Source organism: Notechis scutatus, chromosome 5 (assembly GCF_049901735.1).
Source record: "Notechis scutatus isolate UNSWTSFEM ecotype Mainland chromosome 5, rNotScu1.2, whole genome shotgun sequence".
NCBI lineage: Eukaryota > Metazoa > Chordata > Lepidosauria > Squamata > Elapidae > Notechis > Notechis scutatus.
In genome coordinates, this window is record NC_142013.1 from 12664419 (window position 1) to 12684316 (window position 19898).

Consider the following 19898-nt stretch of genomic DNA (forward strand, 5'->3'; position numbering starts at 1 on the left):
TTACTAAGGCTTTATAGAGTGGTATTAGTACTTCCCTTGATCTTGATCTAGTACTTCCCTGGCTCTGTATCTGTGGTTTGTGTAGTTGAGTAGTTGCTTGCTTCTGAATCTTCATAACACAATGGACATATTTCACTGAGGTTTCTTGTCAGAAATTGCTTCTTTGAATAATTCTGCTCCTTAGAAAACAAATCTAGCTGCTTTGCTTTCTAAGCATTGAGCTCAGAGATGTCAAACTCAAGGCCCGTGGGCCAAATCTTAGATCTGGCCCCGGGGTTGGCCTGAAAACAATGAAAGACTGGCCCGCGTGTCAGTGAAAATAGAGCTTGGGAGGGCCGCATATGGCCCTCCCAGGCTCTGTTTTCAGCTGTGATGGCCTCCTGCAACCCTCTACCAGCAATAATGGCACTCGGGGTGGGGGGGATCGTGTGCAGCCCTCCTGAGCTCCGTTTTTGCTGGCAGAGGGTTGAGGAGGTTGTCGCAGCTGAAAATGGAGCTCGAGAGCTCGTTTTCACTGGCAGAGTGCTCGGGCTACCACAGGCGCCCCCTGACACAAGTGACATCAAGCTGGCCATGCCCCCTGGCCATGCTCCCCTCTTCCCCCACCCCACCCCAAGGTCTAACACAACCCTGATGCAGTCCTCAATGAAATTGAGTTTGGTAGCCCTGATTTAGCTGCTCAGTTGGCTTCTTCTTTTTTTATATATTATTCTTTGATTCCCCTCACCAAGCTTTGAGGTCTTCCTCAACTACTCTTCTGCACCATTATGTGTCCAGGATGTTTAGGTATTTGCTTCATTGACCAGAAGCAGGATGAATGGACTGAAATTGCACTGGCGATGGGTGAAGATCTGAAAGAACAAGACATATCATTATAGTGAAAAATCTACCTATGCTATGCGGTTGCTAAGATACCTTGATGACAAAAACTAGTCAGTCAATCAATCAAATGAGCAAACAATATTAGTACTTACAATGGGAAATGTGGTTTTATTTCATTTAATGTTGAGTTGCAGTCCAAGGTGTTCTCAAGAATTTTCCCCAGCACTAAGGGAGGCTATCCACAGTTATTTGTGGATATTGTGTACCACAATAAACTTAATATAAGCAGAAAGCGAAATATATATGTATTCTTTTGTCCTCGTGTGGTAGGCCAGAGACTACTATCAGAGGACAAATCATGCATTGCAAAGATGGCTTGGAAGTGGGAGATACTTCTAATATAATCAGGGGTGGCTGCTACGGGTCTGCCCGGGTTCAGGTGGACCCGTTGCTAACATTATGGCTGATTCGGCCAAATCCCATCCCTGGCTGGTTCCCTCCCACTCCTCCCTGCCCCTCCCCTCCCACCCCGCCTCTCTCAGGAGTCTTCAAGCGGCCTGTTTTAGATGCAAGGTAAGTGCAGGGCCCACGCAGTGGCTCGGGGAGGGGGGAAAATGGACCTCTGGAGAGCCTCCAGAGCCTGGGGGAGGCAGTTTTCGCCCTCCCAGAGGCTCGAGGAAAGCCTCTGGAGTCTGAGGAAGGCAAAAACCGGGCCTCCCGGAAGTTCTGGCAGGCCACGCCCACCACGGCCACACCCACCCAGCAACCGGGCAGAGAACCTGTTGCTGAACCTTTTGAAGCCCACCCCTGAATATAATCTACAGATCCCCTGTGGGTTGGCTTGCCCCTGTGACTATATAGAACAGAAAGGGAGGAAGCTAACCATCGAATTGCAAGAACACCAGCGAGCAGTCAGATGAGGAGATCCAAACTCATTGGTAGCCTCACATTTTCAATTGAAAAAGGACACACATTCAATTTTTCAGCTACTAAGATTGTTGGCCGAGCAGGTACAAAGATAGCCAGGGGGAATGACTGAAGCCTGGGAAACAGGCCCCTTGTCAATCAACAGGAATTTACCTGTCGATTGATTTACCACCAGCTAACCTGGACTTAGGAGCCGAAGACTCCGCCGCACAAGGAAACAATAACTAACAACTTAATAGCCAGCCACCTATAATACCCCAATCAACCTATTAAAAAGCCACACCTAAGCAGGCACCACATAAACACTAGAATAGCCCAAAACACACATTCTGGTAGGGAAGTTCCCTGAGGATGGGCTCCAGCTTAAGTCCGGAAGTTCAGAAGACTAAACCTCTGGTCCCAGTGACCAACCCAGATTGGATCCTGCAATATATTATTTTTGGAAAACTCCCTTGCCTTTATCTTAACAAAGGAAGTCAATGCAGAATTCAGTTTCTATATCTAGTATAGCTGGATTGCAAAATCTTGAGCATTATCAGAAGAGGTGGTATTCAGCAGGTTCTGACCAGTTCTGGAGAACCGGTAGCAGACATTCTGAGTAGTTTGGAGAACTGGGAAATGCCACCTCTGACTGGCCCTGCCCCCATTTCTATTCTCTGCCTCCCGAGTCCCAAGGTCAGCTGGGTCTTCTTTGGTTGCCCTGCACAGGAGAACGGAGCTGGAAAGCAGGGTAGTGGGGTGGGGAGGGAATGGGATTTTGCAGTATTCCTCTTCCATGCCCACCACACCTCGCCCACCAAGCCACGCTCACAGAACTGGTAGTAAAAAAAATTGAATCTCACCACTGATTATCATACTAGCATGTGAGATGAGTACAAATATTTAGGTAGAATAATTTTTTTAGCATTGTACTTTTTAAATACTGGAATATAAATTCATATTTTAGTTTCATTTAACTGTCTAGCCCCCATGTTGTTTGTTTCCCATACCTGCTTTAAAAATTCAAATACCATTTTAACTTCATAATCCTGCTCTGCTTATAACAATCCAAATAATATTTCATCCATTCCTGCAGCTTTGTTAGTGATATTGTCTAGGGCCATTTAATTTCATTTTACTGAATCTCTCTGAATTTAGTTCAGCGATCAAATCGGCATCCATATAATTGATACAACAGAGATCTGTTACACATTCATAAAATTAATTTAGATATTTTTATACAGACCTTCCATGTATATGTGCCATCTCTTATTTATATCTCCCTTGGTCTGCAGATCTTAGTTGTTGTTTTTTCTCCTTGATTTTGCCCCTCTTTGCATAAAACATTCCCTTGATTTTCTTAAATAAATCTGTTGCCCTTCCAGTTCAATTCCTATCCTCAATTTCTTCACATTGCTAATTTAGATGTCATTTTGTGTGGCAACATGCTCTCTTGCCTATTGCTTACCGTGTTAGTATTGACAATTTGTGCTTTTTGCCTTTTAGGATGTATTTGATTGCTTCATCTTTAATGATATCATACCATTTGCTCCAGAAGTCTTCAGGCAATTTATGGATCAAATCCAATCCATTACATCCATTCCTCAGTATTTAATAATATGGCACATTGCCAAGGCTGTACATTGTTGTTTTGGTGATTGCATCTGTTTCCTTTAGTTAAGGTTGAAATTTTGCAAGGTGTTTATGATTATCATAGGAGCTGTGTCTGCACCAGATCTTGTTTTGGCTCACTAAATAAAACTTCCCCGCCTTTGCTTGAAGATATATAGTCAATTTGGTTTCAGTGTTGTTCATGTAGTGATATTCAATATGCATTCTTGGAACACGGTGTTTGTTATGAGTATATTTGGCATAACACTATTAATCTGGCTGCTGCTTCGGTTTGTACACTGAAAACAATTTTTTCCTAATTTCCCAGATGCTATTTTACTTCCAACTTTAGTATTCTAGTCTTTTGTAATTACTAGAACATCTTTTCTTTGGTATTATGTTGACAGGGTGTTGAAAGTCATTAGAGAACTATCCCACCGCTGCTTCTTCTGCATTGATGGAAGGAGTATAAACTTGAACCACTGTAATACAGGTAGTCCTTGATTTATAGCAGTAATTGAGCCCAGAATTATGCTTGTAAACTGTGTTGGTTGTTAAGCAAGTCATCACATGACCGACCCATTTTACAACATTTAAGCAAACCCTGTGTTCATTAAGCAAGGGCCACAGTCGTTAAATAAATTCATTGTTTGAATGGGTGATATACTCCTTGCTTCATATAATAGGACTAGCCTTTGTAGCAACTATCTGTTTCCTCACATTCTGAAATGGATAGCATTGGGATTAATTTTATCTTACTCTGCTTTCTTTCCAAGGGTTTGCTGACTGTTCCTGCCCTCCTGTAAAGTATTACATGTGCACCAACCAGGACTTGACCTTACCAAGAACAATGGACTTGCATGAAAGCTGGAATTTAGTTGATTTCAACTGGCTGACCCATGATGCAATTCTTCATGTGGTCAACGCTCTAAAAGGTATGTGTAGTTTCAAGAATGTGATATTTCCTTCCCACCCCCGTTTTTTCCCCAGTCCTACCCTCAGCTCCAGGTAAGGAGTGAAGGAGAAGAAGAATTTTTGCATCTTTTCCTAAAGAACCACTTTAAAAAAACATAGTCCTGATTTTGGTGCATTCCAACTACAAGGTTCTTCAAAGTAACTGCATAATCGATAGCAATAGCACTTAATCGATAGCAATAAACCACTTTACAGTGCTTTACAACCCTCTCTAAGCAGTTTACAGAGTCAGCCTATGGCCCCCAACAATTTTGGGTCCTCATTTTACCGACTTCGGAAGGAGGGAAGGCTGAGCCAACTTTGAGCCTGGTGAGAATTGAACTGCCAAATTGCAGACAGTGGGTAGTCAGCAGAGGTAGCCTGCAGTACTGCACTCTAACCACTGCATCACCGTGGCTCATAAAATGATTGAGTAAACAATTGAACTCCATGTACAAGTGGTCCTTGTCTTAGGACCACAATTGAGCCCAAAATATCTGTTGCTAAGTAGTTAAGTGAACTTTGTCCCATTTTACGACCTTCCTTGCCACAGCTGTGAGGTGAATCTTGTTAAGCAACAAGGTGGCTAAATTTATCTGGCTTCCCCATTGGCTTGCTTGTCAGGCAGTCACAAAAAGGGATCAACAGGACCCTGGGACTCTGCAACTGTCATAAATACATGCTAGTTTCCAAGTGGCTGAATTTTGATCACGTGACCAGTAGGATGTTGCATGTATCATAAGTGTGAGAAACGGTCGTAAGTCACTTTTTTGAGTGCCCATTTGGTCACCAAACAAATGATTGTAAGTCAAGGACTATGTGTACAAAGATTTATTTGATACGAGAATAATTTGGGTCTGAAAACAAAGGATTTGCCTGCACTGCACAGCTAAGGAGGAGAGGTTCCCCTCAAAAAAGTAGGGTTATTATTGAAGAGATGTGAAATATTATAAAAGAGGATTTACTGAACAATCTTTGGATTTTGCCAGCGTGATAACTTTTGGAGATACAGGTAAGAGCGGTATATAAGTCTAAGTGCTGTTGCTATACTAGGAAACAGTCAATAAAAATCATAAGGATAAAAGCAACAAAGTTACAGTAATACAGTCATAAGTGGGAGGAGATGGGTGAAAGTAAGGATGGGAAGATTAATAGTAATGCAGACTTAGTAAATAGTTGGACAGTGTTGAGGGAATTATTTGTTTAGCAGAGTGATGGCGTTTGGGGAAAAAACTGTTCTTGTGTCTAGTTGTTCTGGTGTGCAGTGCATCGTATAAATAAATAAATAAATAAATAAAGCGTATAAAATAAGAATCTTGAAAACCTGACTGTGTTTTCCCTTCCCTCTTTCTTATACCTCAGGGAGCTAGACTGAGTTTCTTTCTAATGTTTTCTTTATTCCTGGACTTTATGTTTGTGTAACTGTTCCAGCATAGTTTCTCCAAGGTCATCCCCGTAGCATTCGCATTCCATCCTTTTACTTTTATTTCCCCATTGGGGAACTAGGTTTGCAATAGAGGTCCTGTGCAATGCCAAAATGTCAAACAATATTAAGTCATAATAGCCAGGATGTCTGCCAGTAAAGCTTTTTGCTCTGAAGATGGGAGGCAACAAGAAAGGAAAGGATGTGACTCAGAGGTGGCTCAGTTTTTGAATTGAAAGAATAAAATCAACATTATTTCAGAGGACATATTGGTGTTAAAAACTTCAGAGTCCAAAATGGTGTAATAATTAATGTTCAAAACCACCCTAGACCAGGGCTGTCAAACTCGTGGGCTGCGGGGCGAATGCGTCACGTGCTGGCCAACGCCCATACCCGGTTTAGCGAAGGGGAAAAAAGTCCCAATATGTCATGTGACATCACCATGACAACCTGAGTTTGGCACCCCTGCCCTAGACTATAAAACTCAGTGGGTGTGTGCCTATTTTTCAGTCCCAGTCTTTATCATAAACCTCTTAAAAAGATACAATGAAGGAAACCTGTTCTCTCAACCATACAATGAAGGATTGAAGGAACTAGGTATATCTAATCTAAGGAAGAAAAAGGCTTAGGGGATGATATGATAGCTGTCTTTCAGTTCTCGAGGAACTGTCACAGAAAAGAAAGGGTCAATTTATTCTCCAAAGCACCTGAGGACAAGATAAAAAAATAATAGGTGGAAGATCATTCAAAGGAAATCCAACCTAAAACTAAGGAAAAAATTTCCTGGCTGTGAAAACATTAATCATGGAATGGTTTATTTCCAGAACTGTTGGGTGCTCCATCACTGGAGGTTTTCAAGGGACTGGACAGACATTTGTCTGGAATGGCATAGGGTCTCTTGTTTGAGCAGAGGGTTGGACTAGAAGATCTTCAAGTTCCCTTCCAACCCTATCATTTTATGTTCTGTGTTCTTCTCCCATAATGTACAATGGCTTAATCGCCCAGAAAAAAAAGATGACACATACAAATTATAAAATAAAATATAAAATAAAATAAAATAAACCACTTGAGCTGCAGGGAGACAATTAAATGAGATTTCCTTCCCAGCAGTCTGTATCATAATGGAAACTTGTCAAGATTTCAAAGTGTAGCTTGGCAACAGCTGGAAGACACAAATTTCACATTCCCTCCTTTATTGGATTCAAAACTTCTTTACTTTACTCACCTCAATAGCAAAGGTCTCCAACCTGGTTTCTCTCCAGTTGTGTTGGACCGCAGCAGCTCCCATGACTTCCAGCCAGCTTGCCAGAATGAAAATGATGAGAATTAAAGCAATACATTTGGGATAGCATCAGTTTCACCCGGGCTGCTCTGGGAGAAGATACACATGCAGCATGTGTGACTCTCTGTTCAGAACATCCTGCCTTAAATGTATATAGATATTGGATTCAGTACAAATCAGGTCATTTAGGACAGGTAGATAGACCACAATGCTTCTAAATGTAAGATTTTTTTAAAAAAAGGATTGAGATGTTAATGCCGCTTTCGTTCATCGAATATGCCATCTTTGGTTGCCTAGCAACTGATACAAGGCCAGTTGGATTGCAAGAGAGAACGCTGTTGATAGGCAAGAGTTGCTGTGTCAATTCAGGTGGGTTCAGGACCGAAAGGTTCCATGCAGCTGTGGAATCCAAAGCCAGGGATGCTTCTTCTGAGGTCAGCTTGGGGCTTCGGTGAAGAAAGAAGATGGGAGCGGGGAAACCCTGCCAAAATAAGGAGGTGAGGAAGTGCCAACCCTGCTCTTTGGGTGAACCTCATAGCTCCATCCGGCATAAAGTTTGTTGGGTGAGGATCTGGATGTGTGTGGGGGTTTTTTCCTGCACCAAAGCAATGGTTTTTTTTCCCCCTGGCTGAACTTTGTTTCCATTTAATGTAATTATTACAGTAATAATTAATTAGGTGATATGGAATTTTGGGGACAGCATGACAATGCCAGCAAAGCAAGCAGAAGAGCGAGTTCTAAACAGATGCTATTCTGATTCAACTGCAACACTATTATTCTGCTTTTATCTCCCCAGATACTGACGCTCCCCAAGTTATTCCAACAGTTTTGGGGGTCCATCAGTTGGGTAAGTAAATGCATGGTGTATTGTCCCTTTGATCTTTGGAATTCTCTACGTTTTTGGTTGCATTTAGATTGTGCATGGTTAAATTATTGAAAACAGATGACATCTCCAGGTATGTTCTGATGCCTTGGTTTATTTTATTTTATTGTTTAAAAATGGATTACTTATGTTATAAAGGGGTTCGAGCGTTCTGGTTCTCTGTTCATATTTTGTTGTTGTTGTTGGTCATTATCCTGAAATCTTAGCTCAAGAATCCATTTTGTTCCAGAGGAAGGGGGAAAAAAGCAGCAAAGACAGAATCTCAGAAAAAAGCTAGACATAAAAATAACATGCTCTGCTAGAAATACCTGGGCATTCTTTTTTCTTTTGATTTATATGTCAGGAAATTACTCCAAAGCCTATTTGATACTCAAGTCATTTCCTATCCAATTTGACCTTGATCCAATTTATCTATGAAGTGGCTAATTCAGAGCTTTGGAGTTCAATCCTAAAACATTCTATCCCCTGAGATAGAATGATTAATTAAAATACTTTTTCAGGCATGCCTCGTAATCTCTTTTCTTTTGTACAAATTGCTGCAGCTAGTGTGATTTTAGTCATTTTAATATCTATAAACTAAGCAACGAAACGTCTTCGTGAAGTTCCTTTCCTTCATTGTAAATTATTAATTCCTACTAATTCTTATGTTTTTTCCTGAGACTCTCAAAGCCAGTCTCTCTGAATCCCACAATTGTCATGGTGTGTGTCTTGTTTAAATAAAAATTTTAGCTGGTCTGTAGTTTTTAAGATATGTCCTAATTTATTAGATCTCCAAGACGATCCGTTATGATCTCTTCTAGGACCACAATCCTCCATTTCTTTATTGGTGCCTTCTGTTGGCTACAAAGGAATGAGAAGCTTGAATTCATCCAAATGTTATTGAAAACTCCCAACATCGTTGATCCTTGCCATATATATTTAGAATGAATGAGCTGGAAGGGACCTTGGGGGTCTTCTAGTCTAGCCCCCTGCTCAAGTAGGAGACCCTGTACTATTTCAGATAAGTGACTGGTCTAGGCTTTTCTTAAAAACATCCAGTGATGGAGCACCCATGATTTCTGGAGGCAAACTGTCCCACTGGTTAATTGTCCTCACTGTGAGGAAGTTTATCTTAATTCCAGGTTGCTTCTCTCTTTGATCAGTTTCCAACCATTGTTTCTTGTCCTGCTCTCTGGTGCTTTGGAGAATAATTTGAAAGCCACCCACCCCCTTCTTTGTGGCAGCCTCTCAAATACTGGAATACTGCTATCATGTCCCCCTAACCCTTCTTTCCTCTAGATTAGCCATACCCAAATCCTGCAACCATTCTTCATATGTTTTAGACTCCAGGCCTTTAATCCTCTTAGTTGCTCTTCTCTGCACCTTTTCCAAAGTCTCAACATCTTTTTTGTAATGCGGTGACCAAAACTGGATGCAATATTCCAGGTGTGGCCTTACTAAGGCTTTATAAAACGGTACTAATACTTCAGCAAGGACTATCTGTACTAATTTTCCTACTGCTTTTTCCACCTCTGTCAAAGGACCATTAACAATTGTATGTAATGCTCAGAATGTGATGGGGTGGGGCATATATTATCCAGGACATTCTTCTCTTTTATAAAATACAGGTAGTACTTGATTTGTAATCCTTCTTTTAGTGACCTTTCACAGTTGCAATGGCACTGAAAAAAAAGTGACATGACTATTTTTCACGCTTATAACCTATGCAGCATCCCTTACGGTTACATGACCAAAATGCTTAGCAACTGGCTCATATTTGTAATGACTGTAATGTCCCGGGGATTGCATGACCACTTTTTGCAACTTTCTGACAAGTCAATGGGGAAGCCAGATGCACTTAACAACCGTGATATTAATTTAACAACTGCAGTGGTTCAATTAACAACGAAGGAAAGGTCGTAAAATGGGGCAGAACTCACTGAACAGCTGTCTTGTTTAGCAATGGAAATTTTGGGCTCAAATGTGTTTGTAAGTCGAAGACTTTTTGTACATCCCATGCATTTTGATTTAAAAGATTATACGTTCTTATTATTTCCCATTTTAGAAAAGTCTCATTTGTCACATTCTTGGTGTTATTTCAGCTATCTTCTCTTCCTGCAGATGTTTCATTACTGGGTTTGGTGATAGCATCGATGCATGGGAAAGAGAAAAACTGTTTATATAGACATCAAAACTGTTGCTCTTTCTTCATATATAGTAAAAATTAAAAAAATGTTTTTTAAAAAAAGGAAAGAGGAATGTACTAGTAGTTTTAGCAATTAACACCTATACTCTCCACTATTTCACATTTGCTGGAGCAGAAAACCGCTGCTTGTGCACCAACTCTCTAAAAAAATAAATCCTTTTTCAGCATCAGTCTGTAGAGACACACAGAGGGGAATTCGCATACACTTATGGACATGGTACATATTAATATATTATGAGAATTGTTGGCAATTTGTGATGATTTTTATTATCACCGGTGCTGAAGTTTTCCATAAAATAAGATTAATTAAACTTGTTATAGTTGGATACACTTAATAGTTTAGATTTACTTTGCTTGCTTCATTTTATTACATGTACAGCTCTTATAATTATTGTACACTAGCTGGATATTCATGCTTCACGATGACACTATGTGATTGGGCTATGCGGGACAAATCCGGTTCACAATATGTTGGCTCAGTGGTGGTCGGTGATTGAAACACATAAGGGAATATCGCTCCCACCACCTTTAGTCCAGAAGCAATTTCATAGGTGGAAGGCATAGACATTTTGGTGAGGTACCGACGTTTAATACTGTAAGGAGCCTCAAACCGGTCCTGAGTGAAGGAGTGGAACGTCTGCCAGTTTGAACTGAGGTAACAGAATGTGAGGCAACTGGCAGTTGGAACAGAGTTCTTTTCAGGTGGGGAGGGGGAGTAGAACTCCTTAGCATCAGAGGGTGTTAATTACTGTATTAAGAAATAGTAATGATCTGATGGTCATTTTGAAAAATCCTTTCTCAGCAAGCACCTAGAAGCCAAGAGGAACATAAGTGCTAAATTTCAAGTTTGTAGGCTTTACGGTTCTGGAGATTTTGTGATGAGTGAGTGGTACTTTGCTTTTATATATATTGACTAGCTCGATACCCGTGCTTCACTACGAAACTATGTGGTCAGGCTTAGTTTTTGGGGAGGAAAATTGGGGCGGGGGGGGGGGGGAATCTGCCTCTGCCTACCAGCATCCATCAGTATTCATCTAGCTAGCATACTGTGTGAGAGTTGAGGGCTGTTTGGAAACTGAAACAGTATTTGCTGTGTGAGCAAGGAGACAGCAAGGAGCCTGGGCGTGGCTTAGCTCACCTGTTCTGTACTAAAGCTGGTTGCTGCTGTGAAACTAAAACTAAAACTGAAACTGAAACTGAAACTCCTCTCCTCTGCTTGTGTTTTGCATTTGGAACAGATTTCTTTTCAGATGGGGAGGGGGAGTAGAACTCCTTAGCATCAGAGTGTGTTAATAATAATATATGAAATAATAATGCTCAGATGGCCATTTCGAAAAATCCTTTCTTAGTCAGCACCTAGAAGCCAAGAGGAACTTACGTGCCAAATTTCAAGTTTACAAACTTTACGGTTCTGGAGATTTTGTGATGATGCGTGAGTGGTATTTTGCTTTTATATACACTGCTCAAAAAATAAAGGGAACACTTAAACAACACAATGTAACTCCAAGTCAATCACACTTCTGTGAAATCAAACTGTCCACTTAGGTAGCAACACTGATTGACAATCAATTTCACATGCTGTTGTGCAAATGGAATAGACAACAGGTGGAAAGCAGAGGCAGTTAGCAAGACATCCCCCAATAAAGGAGTGGTTCTGCAGGTGGTGACCACAGACCACTTCTCAGTTCCTATGCTTTCTGGCTGAGGGTTTGGTCACTTTTGAATGCTGGTGGTGCTTTCACTCTAGTGGTAGCATGAGACAGTCTACAACCCACACAAGTGGCTCAGGTACTGCAGCTCATCCAGGATGGCACATCAACGCGAGCTGTGGCAAGAAGGTTTGCTGTGTCTGTCAGCATAGTACCAGGAGACAGGCCAGTATATCAGGAGACATGGAGGAGGCCATAGGAGGCCAACAACCCAGCATCAGGACCGCTACCTCCCCCTTTGTGCAAAGAGGGACAGGAGGAGCACTGCCAGAGCCCTGCAAAATGACCTCCAGCGGGCCACAAACGTGCATGTGGCTGCTCGAACGGTCAGAAACAGACTCCATGAGGGTGGTATGAGGGCCCGACGTCCACAGGTGGGGGTTGTGCTTACAGCCCAACACCATGCAAGACGTTTGGCATTTGCCAGAGAACACCAAGATTGGCAAATTCATCACTGGTGCGTTGTGCTCTTCACAGATGAAAGCAGGTTCACACTGAGCACATGTGACAGATGTGACAGGGTCTGGAGACACCGTGGAGAACGTTCTGCTGCCTGCAACATCCTCCAGCATGACCGGTTTGGCATTGGGTCAGTAATGGTATGGGGTGGCATTTCTTTAGGCCGCCGCACAGCCCTCCATGTGCTCGCCAGAGGTAGCCTGACTGCCATTAGGTACCAAGATGAGATCCTCAGACCCCTTGTGAGACCATATACTGGTGCAGTTGGCCCTGGGTTCCTCCTAATGCAAGACAATGCTAGACCTCATGTGGCTGGAGTGTGTCAGCAGTTCCTGCAAGATGAAGGCATTGATGCTATGGACTGGCCCGCCCGTTCCCCAGACCTGAATCCAGTTGAGCACATCTGGGACATCATGTCTCGCTCCATCCACCTACGTCACAGACTGTCCAGGAGTTGGGGGATGCTTTAGTCCAGGTGTGGGAGGAGATCCCTCAGGAGACCATCCGCCACCTCATCAGGAGCATCCCCAGGCGTTGTAGGGAGGTCATACAGGCACGTGGAGGCCACACACACTACTGAGCCTCATTTTGACTTGTTTTAAGGACATTACATCAAAGTTGATTCAGCCTGTAGTGTTTTTTTCCACTTTAACTTTGCGTGTAACTCCAAATCCAGACCTCCATGGGTTGCTAAATTTGATTTCCATTGATAATTTTTGTGTGATTTTGTTGTCAGCACATTCAACTACGTAATGAACACAGTATTTAATAAGAATATTTCATTAATTCAGATCTAGGATGTCTTATTTTTGTGTTCCCTTTATTTTTTTGAGCAGTGTATATAGATTTAAACCTATAACATAATGACAAAACATGTTGCCAGTATAGATCAACGTTTCCAGCTTTAGAATTAAAGACATAACACCAGTTTCAGATACTTAGTATAGATTTAAGCAAATAGGCTATGTCGGCAAACACCCTGGTTTTTATAAAATGGTCAAAGATTTCAGTTAAACAGCAACAACTTCGCATATTCAGAACAACAACACTATACAGACACAACACTTGCAGACTTTTATCTGGTTTTCCAAAACTTCCTTGCTTGAATTATGTGTGTTTCCTTGCAGTGACAGATATTCTCTTCCTATTCATCGTTTAGAATTACCAGGCTTATATATTCATTCAGTTATAGAGTTTGCTGTATAACTTTCAACTAGTCAGACTCTTTTCTGTGAATTAAAACTCATCCATAGATTTGTTATTCAGGGAAAAATGACTTCTCTCTACCTACCCCTCCCCTGTACACTTTTCAGAGATCTTTGAAAAAAGCTAGGATGGAAATAGCCAGCCAGCCATCCAACCAACCATCCAAGAAAGATGAGTGAGGAATTGCCCCATTGTCTTATTTCTCCAGGGGTGGGATTCAACCGGTGTTACTACCGGTTCGGTTACTATGTTTTGGTATTCAGCAGGTTCTGACCAGTTCTGGAGAACTGGTAGTGGAATGGGAACAGGCTCCCCTGGGTCCTCTGCCTCGCTGCTGTCAGACTCTGGAGGCTCGAGAGTCAGCACCCCACTCCCAGATGGTCCTGGCCTCATCTCTGCATCGGATGCAGGGCCCTTGTCCGAGTCCTCTCCAGACTAGTCCTCGTTCTTCCCCACTGTCTGATTCTGCTGCCGTCTGCACAGGCTGCCAGTGAACCACAACAGTAATTCAAAGCCTGGCACCCTTTTTGTAGGGTCATTTATATAAGCACCAATCTATAAAAGGCCAAAGGTCGTTTTGAACTCATTTCCAATTTTCTAGGCAAAACGGTGCATTTCTAAAGATAAATGGGTGGCCATTTATGTCCTTCCAGACAAAGTGCCTGGAGGATGATTTGGGAACTGGAGGCTGAAACATATAAAGAACGGTTGCAGGAACTGGGCATGGCTAGTCTAGTGAAGGACCAGGGAGACATGATAGCAGTGTTTCAATATATTGAGGGGCTGCCACAGAGAGGAAGGGGTCAAGTTATATTTCAAAGCACCCAAAGGCCAAACAAAGAATAATGGATGGAAGCTGGTCAAGGAGAGATTCAACCTGGAAATAAGGAGAAATTTTCTGACAAGTGAGAGCAGTCAACCAATGAAACAGCTTGCCTTTGGAAGTTGTGGGAACTTCATCACTGGAAGCTTTCAAGAAGAGATTGGACTGCCATTTGTCAGAAATGGTGTATGGTCTCCTGCTTGGGCAGTGGGTTGGATTAGCTGACCTACAAGGTCCCCTCCAACTCTGTTAATCTAATATCTAGTGTCTGTTGGTTGGAGTTAGGTACTTATGATCACGTTCACGATTGTCCTTTCCAGCTGCCCAAGGACATCATTTAGAATTATGCATGATGGGCTGGTGGAAGGATTGGAATGCAGTCAGGATTATACAAGGCCTCAGCTCCAAGAACTGGCCTCTTCACCAGAAGTTGCATAAATTCCAACACATTTCGTGTGACCGGATAGCCATGAGGGCCTCTGCCGCAGTCATAACCCAATAATAGACAATGGCAATAATGATTACTCCAATTAGCAGTTTGGCTTGCTTTTTTTTTCTTGTTTAAATTGATAGGGAGCTAGAAGAGACCAACATGCTGGTGTGGGTGTATACAAATACTCACACATTCTTGTAAGGATAGGAAATAGCAGATATTCGGATGTCAGGCGTAAACATTTGTAAAATTGTGGTCCTCAACACGCAATTGTTGGCAACAAGAAATCAGATTGTATTTGATTCTGATTGAAATGACAACCCAAATAGTTTGTTCAGATTGCTGGTGGACATCCAGCTGTGAGAATTGGGCTTTTTTCTCTCTCTTTCTCTCTCTCTCTCTCTCTCCCATGCTGACCTCATCTGGGCTTGGAATGAATCCAAAGAGCCAGTGCCTCACACAGCATCCTTTTGTCAGAAACAAAACAGGTCAAATTATTAAAGGAAAGAAAGACTAAGCACTCTTCCTCCCAATACAAAAAACAGATGTGCAGTGGATTTTTTTTTCTTTCCCATTTTTAAGGGAGGGGTAAGCTTTTTCCAACGGCGGGCCTGTGCTTTGCAGAAGCCCGTTGGAGGAAATGTTATAAATACATACATTCATTCCCATGGCAAAGATCTCATTGTGGCTATTAATTTTAGAAGGGGAGGACAAGGTCTCTTTTCAATACTGACCAGATTCTGGTGGGTAGCAAGGTTTAGTATGGCTTTAAGTGCTGCTTGCAGATGGAACTTTATAACCACTCTTGAAAAGAGCCTGCATTGAGGTTTCTTCCTGCTTGTAGGGGTTCCAACAGTCTTGTTATGTTAAGCATAAATGCATTGCGATGGGTGGCATTTCTTAAGCTGTGCATGTGGATTTGCGTCTGTCAAAAAGTCCTGTGGATTTTCGGGATCCACATCATAGGACGAAAAAGATGGTAAGTTACTTTTTTCTTCCTTCCTTCTTTACTCTGAACTTGACTAGCAAAACGCTGAGCTTTTACTTAGGATAAATAATGTATGCAGTGTACATGCTAACTAAGGCATCAGCCAAGGCATGAGAAGCCAATAAGTAGTGGCGGGGCAGGGCAAGCTAGAATTTTTACTACCAGTTCATCCAAACCAGCCCATACTGGCTGAATCCCACCACGGATGCTAAGGATGCGGCAGGCCAGGCTGACCCTATATCGTTTATTCATTTATCTGTGTAATTTTGATTCTGCTTCAGCTCATTAAGATTCTCTGCTGGTGTTTCTCAACTTTAAGATGTGTGGACTTCCATTCCCAGAATTCCCCAGCCAACATGTTAGGGAATTCTGGGAGTTGAACACACATTTTTAACTGGTTGGGGGTGACGAATACTGCAATAAGCAGTCTAAGTTATTTTATAGTGTAACATAATAAATATACTATAAAACTTCCAGAATAAACTCTGTTAAATCATAGGTGCAAACTTCCAGAGATTACACCTTTCTTTCTACAATAATATGATATCTACATAAAGTTCAGGTGTTAACATTTTGAAAATAGTATGGGATATAAAAATGTTAGAAATATTCTATTCTTTCTCCCTGTATCCATATTCCATCTTTTCCAAGAAGCATGTTACAGGTAGTCCTCAGCTTATAATCATTTAGTGACCATTCAAAGTTTTAATGGTACTGAAAAAAATGACCTTTGACCATTTTCCACATTTACAACCGTTGCAGCATCCCCATGATTATGTCATCAAATTTGGATGCTTGGCAACTGGATCACATTTATGACGGTTGCACTGTTCCAGTGTCATGTGATCACCTTTTCTGACCTTCTGACAAGCAAAGTCAGATTCACTTATCAATTGTGTTACTAACTTAATAACTGCAGTGATTCACTTAACAAGAAAATGAGGCAAAACTCACTTAACCGTCTCTCTTAGCAACAAAATATTGGGCTCAATAGACTTCCGGTTTGAAGGGCTTCGGCGACAGACAGAAATCCGCGATCGTGCGCGGTTTCTGTCTGGGCTCACCGCTGGAGCGCCCCGAGCCAGCTGGTTTCGGGGCTAAGCCACCCCGTAGAGGTGGTGAAGAGGGGGGAGACTGCCAGCAGGGTTGAGGAGAGCCGCATTTCTTACTCCCTTTCCTGAAGGCGGTTGCAGCGGTGGTCAGAAATGGCCACCACAAAGGAGAACTCGACCGGAAAAGAATGTGCAGGAGGAAGATATGAAGTGAAAGTTTTGGCTGACCGGGTTAAATTGTAAAAGCAACAACTAAGGTACCCTGGAATTTAAACTTACAAAAAAGACTCCCAAAGAAGAGTCGGAAGCAGCGAAGGAAAGGAAAAGGGAAAGGTTTGGCTTTTTTTTTTCTTCTTCTCTCCTTCCCTATACTGACAACTAAGAGACTTAAATAAGAAATCGGAAAAATCCGCTTTGACATCAATAGGCAATTAAGCTGAAAATAAAACAAAATGCCAAAGGGATAATAAAGATTTCTGGACATTAAAATTTTCTTTTTCATAAGCAGGAAGGGAGAGAAAAAGAATAAGGGCAGGATCTGGAAGAGGGAGGAGACTGCCTGGAATTAAAAAGAATCTACAGTAAAACTTCAACAATACTTCTAAAAGATACATTTTAACTGAAACTTTGCAACTAAATAGTAACCCCAGGAAGAGAAAGTGAAAAAAAAGAGCAAAAAAGAAACAGATTGCATGTATTTGGATTATTTGGTGATCTTTGGATTCTTGGTTATTATATTTGAATGACTAAAATCAATCGGGTGGTTGTTTAAAAAATGATACAATGGCACCACTTCTGGATGAATTGAAAATGATGTGGGGAAGAAAAAGGAAAGGGGGGAAAGAGAATGGAGAATTTAAGACTTAAAAAAACAACCAAAGAAAAGAAAAATAATTCAAAAAATAAGTATAATACTGGAAAGCAACAGAAAAGGGGAATACAGAAGAGAGAAATAGAGGTAGAGAGACAAGGGGGTAAAAAGGGGAGAGAGAAGAAGAGAGGGAAGAAGGAAAGGAAAAGAAATGACAAAGGGCCGGAGCAAGATATAGAGAAACAGGACCTATTTAGAGATAATGGGTGAAAATCTAACTGAAAAAGGGATTCTGTAAAGGTACATAAGATTGTATTGTTATATTAGTAATAGAAATAACTTTAGAAAATTGGAAACAATGTATGATTAAAATGAGGGATAAAATAGTGTAATTTAGTGAAATGTTTGTTAATAAAATAAGTGAAATAAAATAAATGAGAAAATTGAATTAGGAAGGAATGGGAACATTTTAATTAGTTAATGTTTTATAAAATATAAGTGAAGAGCGGGAGGGAATTAACTATGGAAAGCTTATAATTGTTCCCATAGAAGTATGATATTTAACTGAAAAGTAATGTTAAAGATGTTAAGACTTTAATGAATATTAATATTAATGATAGAATTGAATTGGAATGGAATGTTGTTTTAATTATATACATTTATAATTTTTTCTTTTTTTAAGAATACAGTGTGTATTTTAAGAATGTACCAAGCAGAATCCGAATGGAAGTTATGTATTATATTGAACGTTACAACTTTAGAGAAAAGATATAAAGGCGTCATACTCCAATCAGTAACTACAGGAGAAATTTTGTTTAATGAGAAAAGATAATAGATAATTGAAACAGACAAAAAATATAAATACAATGATTTGAATTGAGATAATTAAAATAAAATTGAGAAAATTAAAAGAGGGGAGAAGCTATGCAGAAAATGTAAAATAGTAATAAGATATGGAATAGAATATAAAAATGAGCATGAACCTGAATTTGTGTCTGTACGAAGAAATGTAACCCGGAATTACGCTACTTTCAAAAAAGATGTTTTATTTGTATTTTTTTTTCTCTTTGTGAAAACTCAAACAAAATTTACAAAAAAAAAAAAAAAAATTGGGCTCAATTGTGATCGTAAGTCGAGGACTACCTCTACATTCCTTAGCTAATCAGCATGCTTGCCTCTTACTGAGAATTATTTTCCTAGATTAGTTGTACTTCTGCAAACCAGTGAATTGATACTCCCTTTGACTTGTTAAATTATTCAGATTATATCAGACAATTCATCCTCCATTCAAGATCAAATTCATGCTCAAACTAGGGAGGAATGTTGTCTTATTTGGGGGAAATCCTTCAATTTCTCAATGCTGTCTACAGGATTATGGGTTTTTGGGACCTTCCCTCCATGCCACCATAATCTCATCTAACCCTGCTTATCTTAGTGATAGAAGAGAATATTTGTAGCTCAGGGTTGAACTGTGGGTGCTAACACTGCTGATGTTTCCATTCCAAGTGTGGTATTACCAGTGGTGGGATTTAATTTTTTTTACTACCGGTTCTGTGGGGTTGGTGGGCGTGGCAGGAGAAGGATACTGCAAAATCCCCATTCCCTCCCCACTCCTGGGGGAAGGTTACTGCAAAATGCCATTCCCTCCCCATCCCACTAACCTGCTTTCCAGCTCCGTTCTCCAGGGCAACAAAAGAAGACCCAGCCGATCAGCTGGGACTCAATGGGAGGCAGAGAATAGATGGGGGCCAGTCAGAGGTGGGATTTGCTGGTTCTCCGAACTACTCAAAATTTCCGCTACCGTTCTCCAGAACTGGTCAGAACCTGCTGAAGACCACCTCTGGGTCTTACCAAGGCACTAGCATTTCACATGAACTTGAGAAGCTGTGGGACAGAAGAGAACAGAGGAAATCGGGTTTTTTCTTCCTTCCGACAGGTAGAAGATAAAATTGGAGGTGGAAAGGAGAGCACAGAAAATCACTGTGGGATTGGAGAATCAATCCCAAAGACTACCCTACTTCTCTTTTCTCCAGGCTCTCAAGGCAGATAGGGTGTCTCCTGCTTGACCAAGAGGTTGGACTAGAAGACCTCCAATGTCCCTTCCAGCCCTATGACTCTATGTTCTACAGTTAGTCCTCGACTTATGACTACAATTGAGCCCAACATTTCTGTTGCTAAGCAAGACAGTTAAGTGACTTTGGTGACGTTTTACCATCTTTCTCACCACAGTTGTTAAGTGAACCACTGCAGTTAAGTTAGTCACATGGTCGTTAAGTGAATCCAGCTTCCCACGTTGACTTTCTTGGTCAGAAGGTCGCAAAAAGGGGATTGTGAGACCCCGGGACACTGCA

At 41.2% G+C, this 19898-nt stretch overlaps 1 protein-coding gene across 2 annotated transcripts in view; it reads left to right on the plus strand.

The window, feature by feature from the left end:
* Positions 1–19898, plus strand: part of AMOTL1 (angiomotin like 1) — a 93501-nt gene that overhangs the window by 15476 nt on the left and 58127 nt on the right. For both annotated transcript variants that reach the window (XM_026675591.2, XM_087966172.1), the window contains exons 2-3: positions 4116–4274; positions 7795–7845. In XM_026675591.2, the coding sequence (XP_026531376.2) occupies positions 4154–4274; positions 7795–7845 (172 nt within the window). In that variant the 5' untranslated portion in view covers positions 4116–4153. The remainder of the gene's footprint in view (positions 1–4115; positions 4275–7794; positions 7846–19898) is intronic.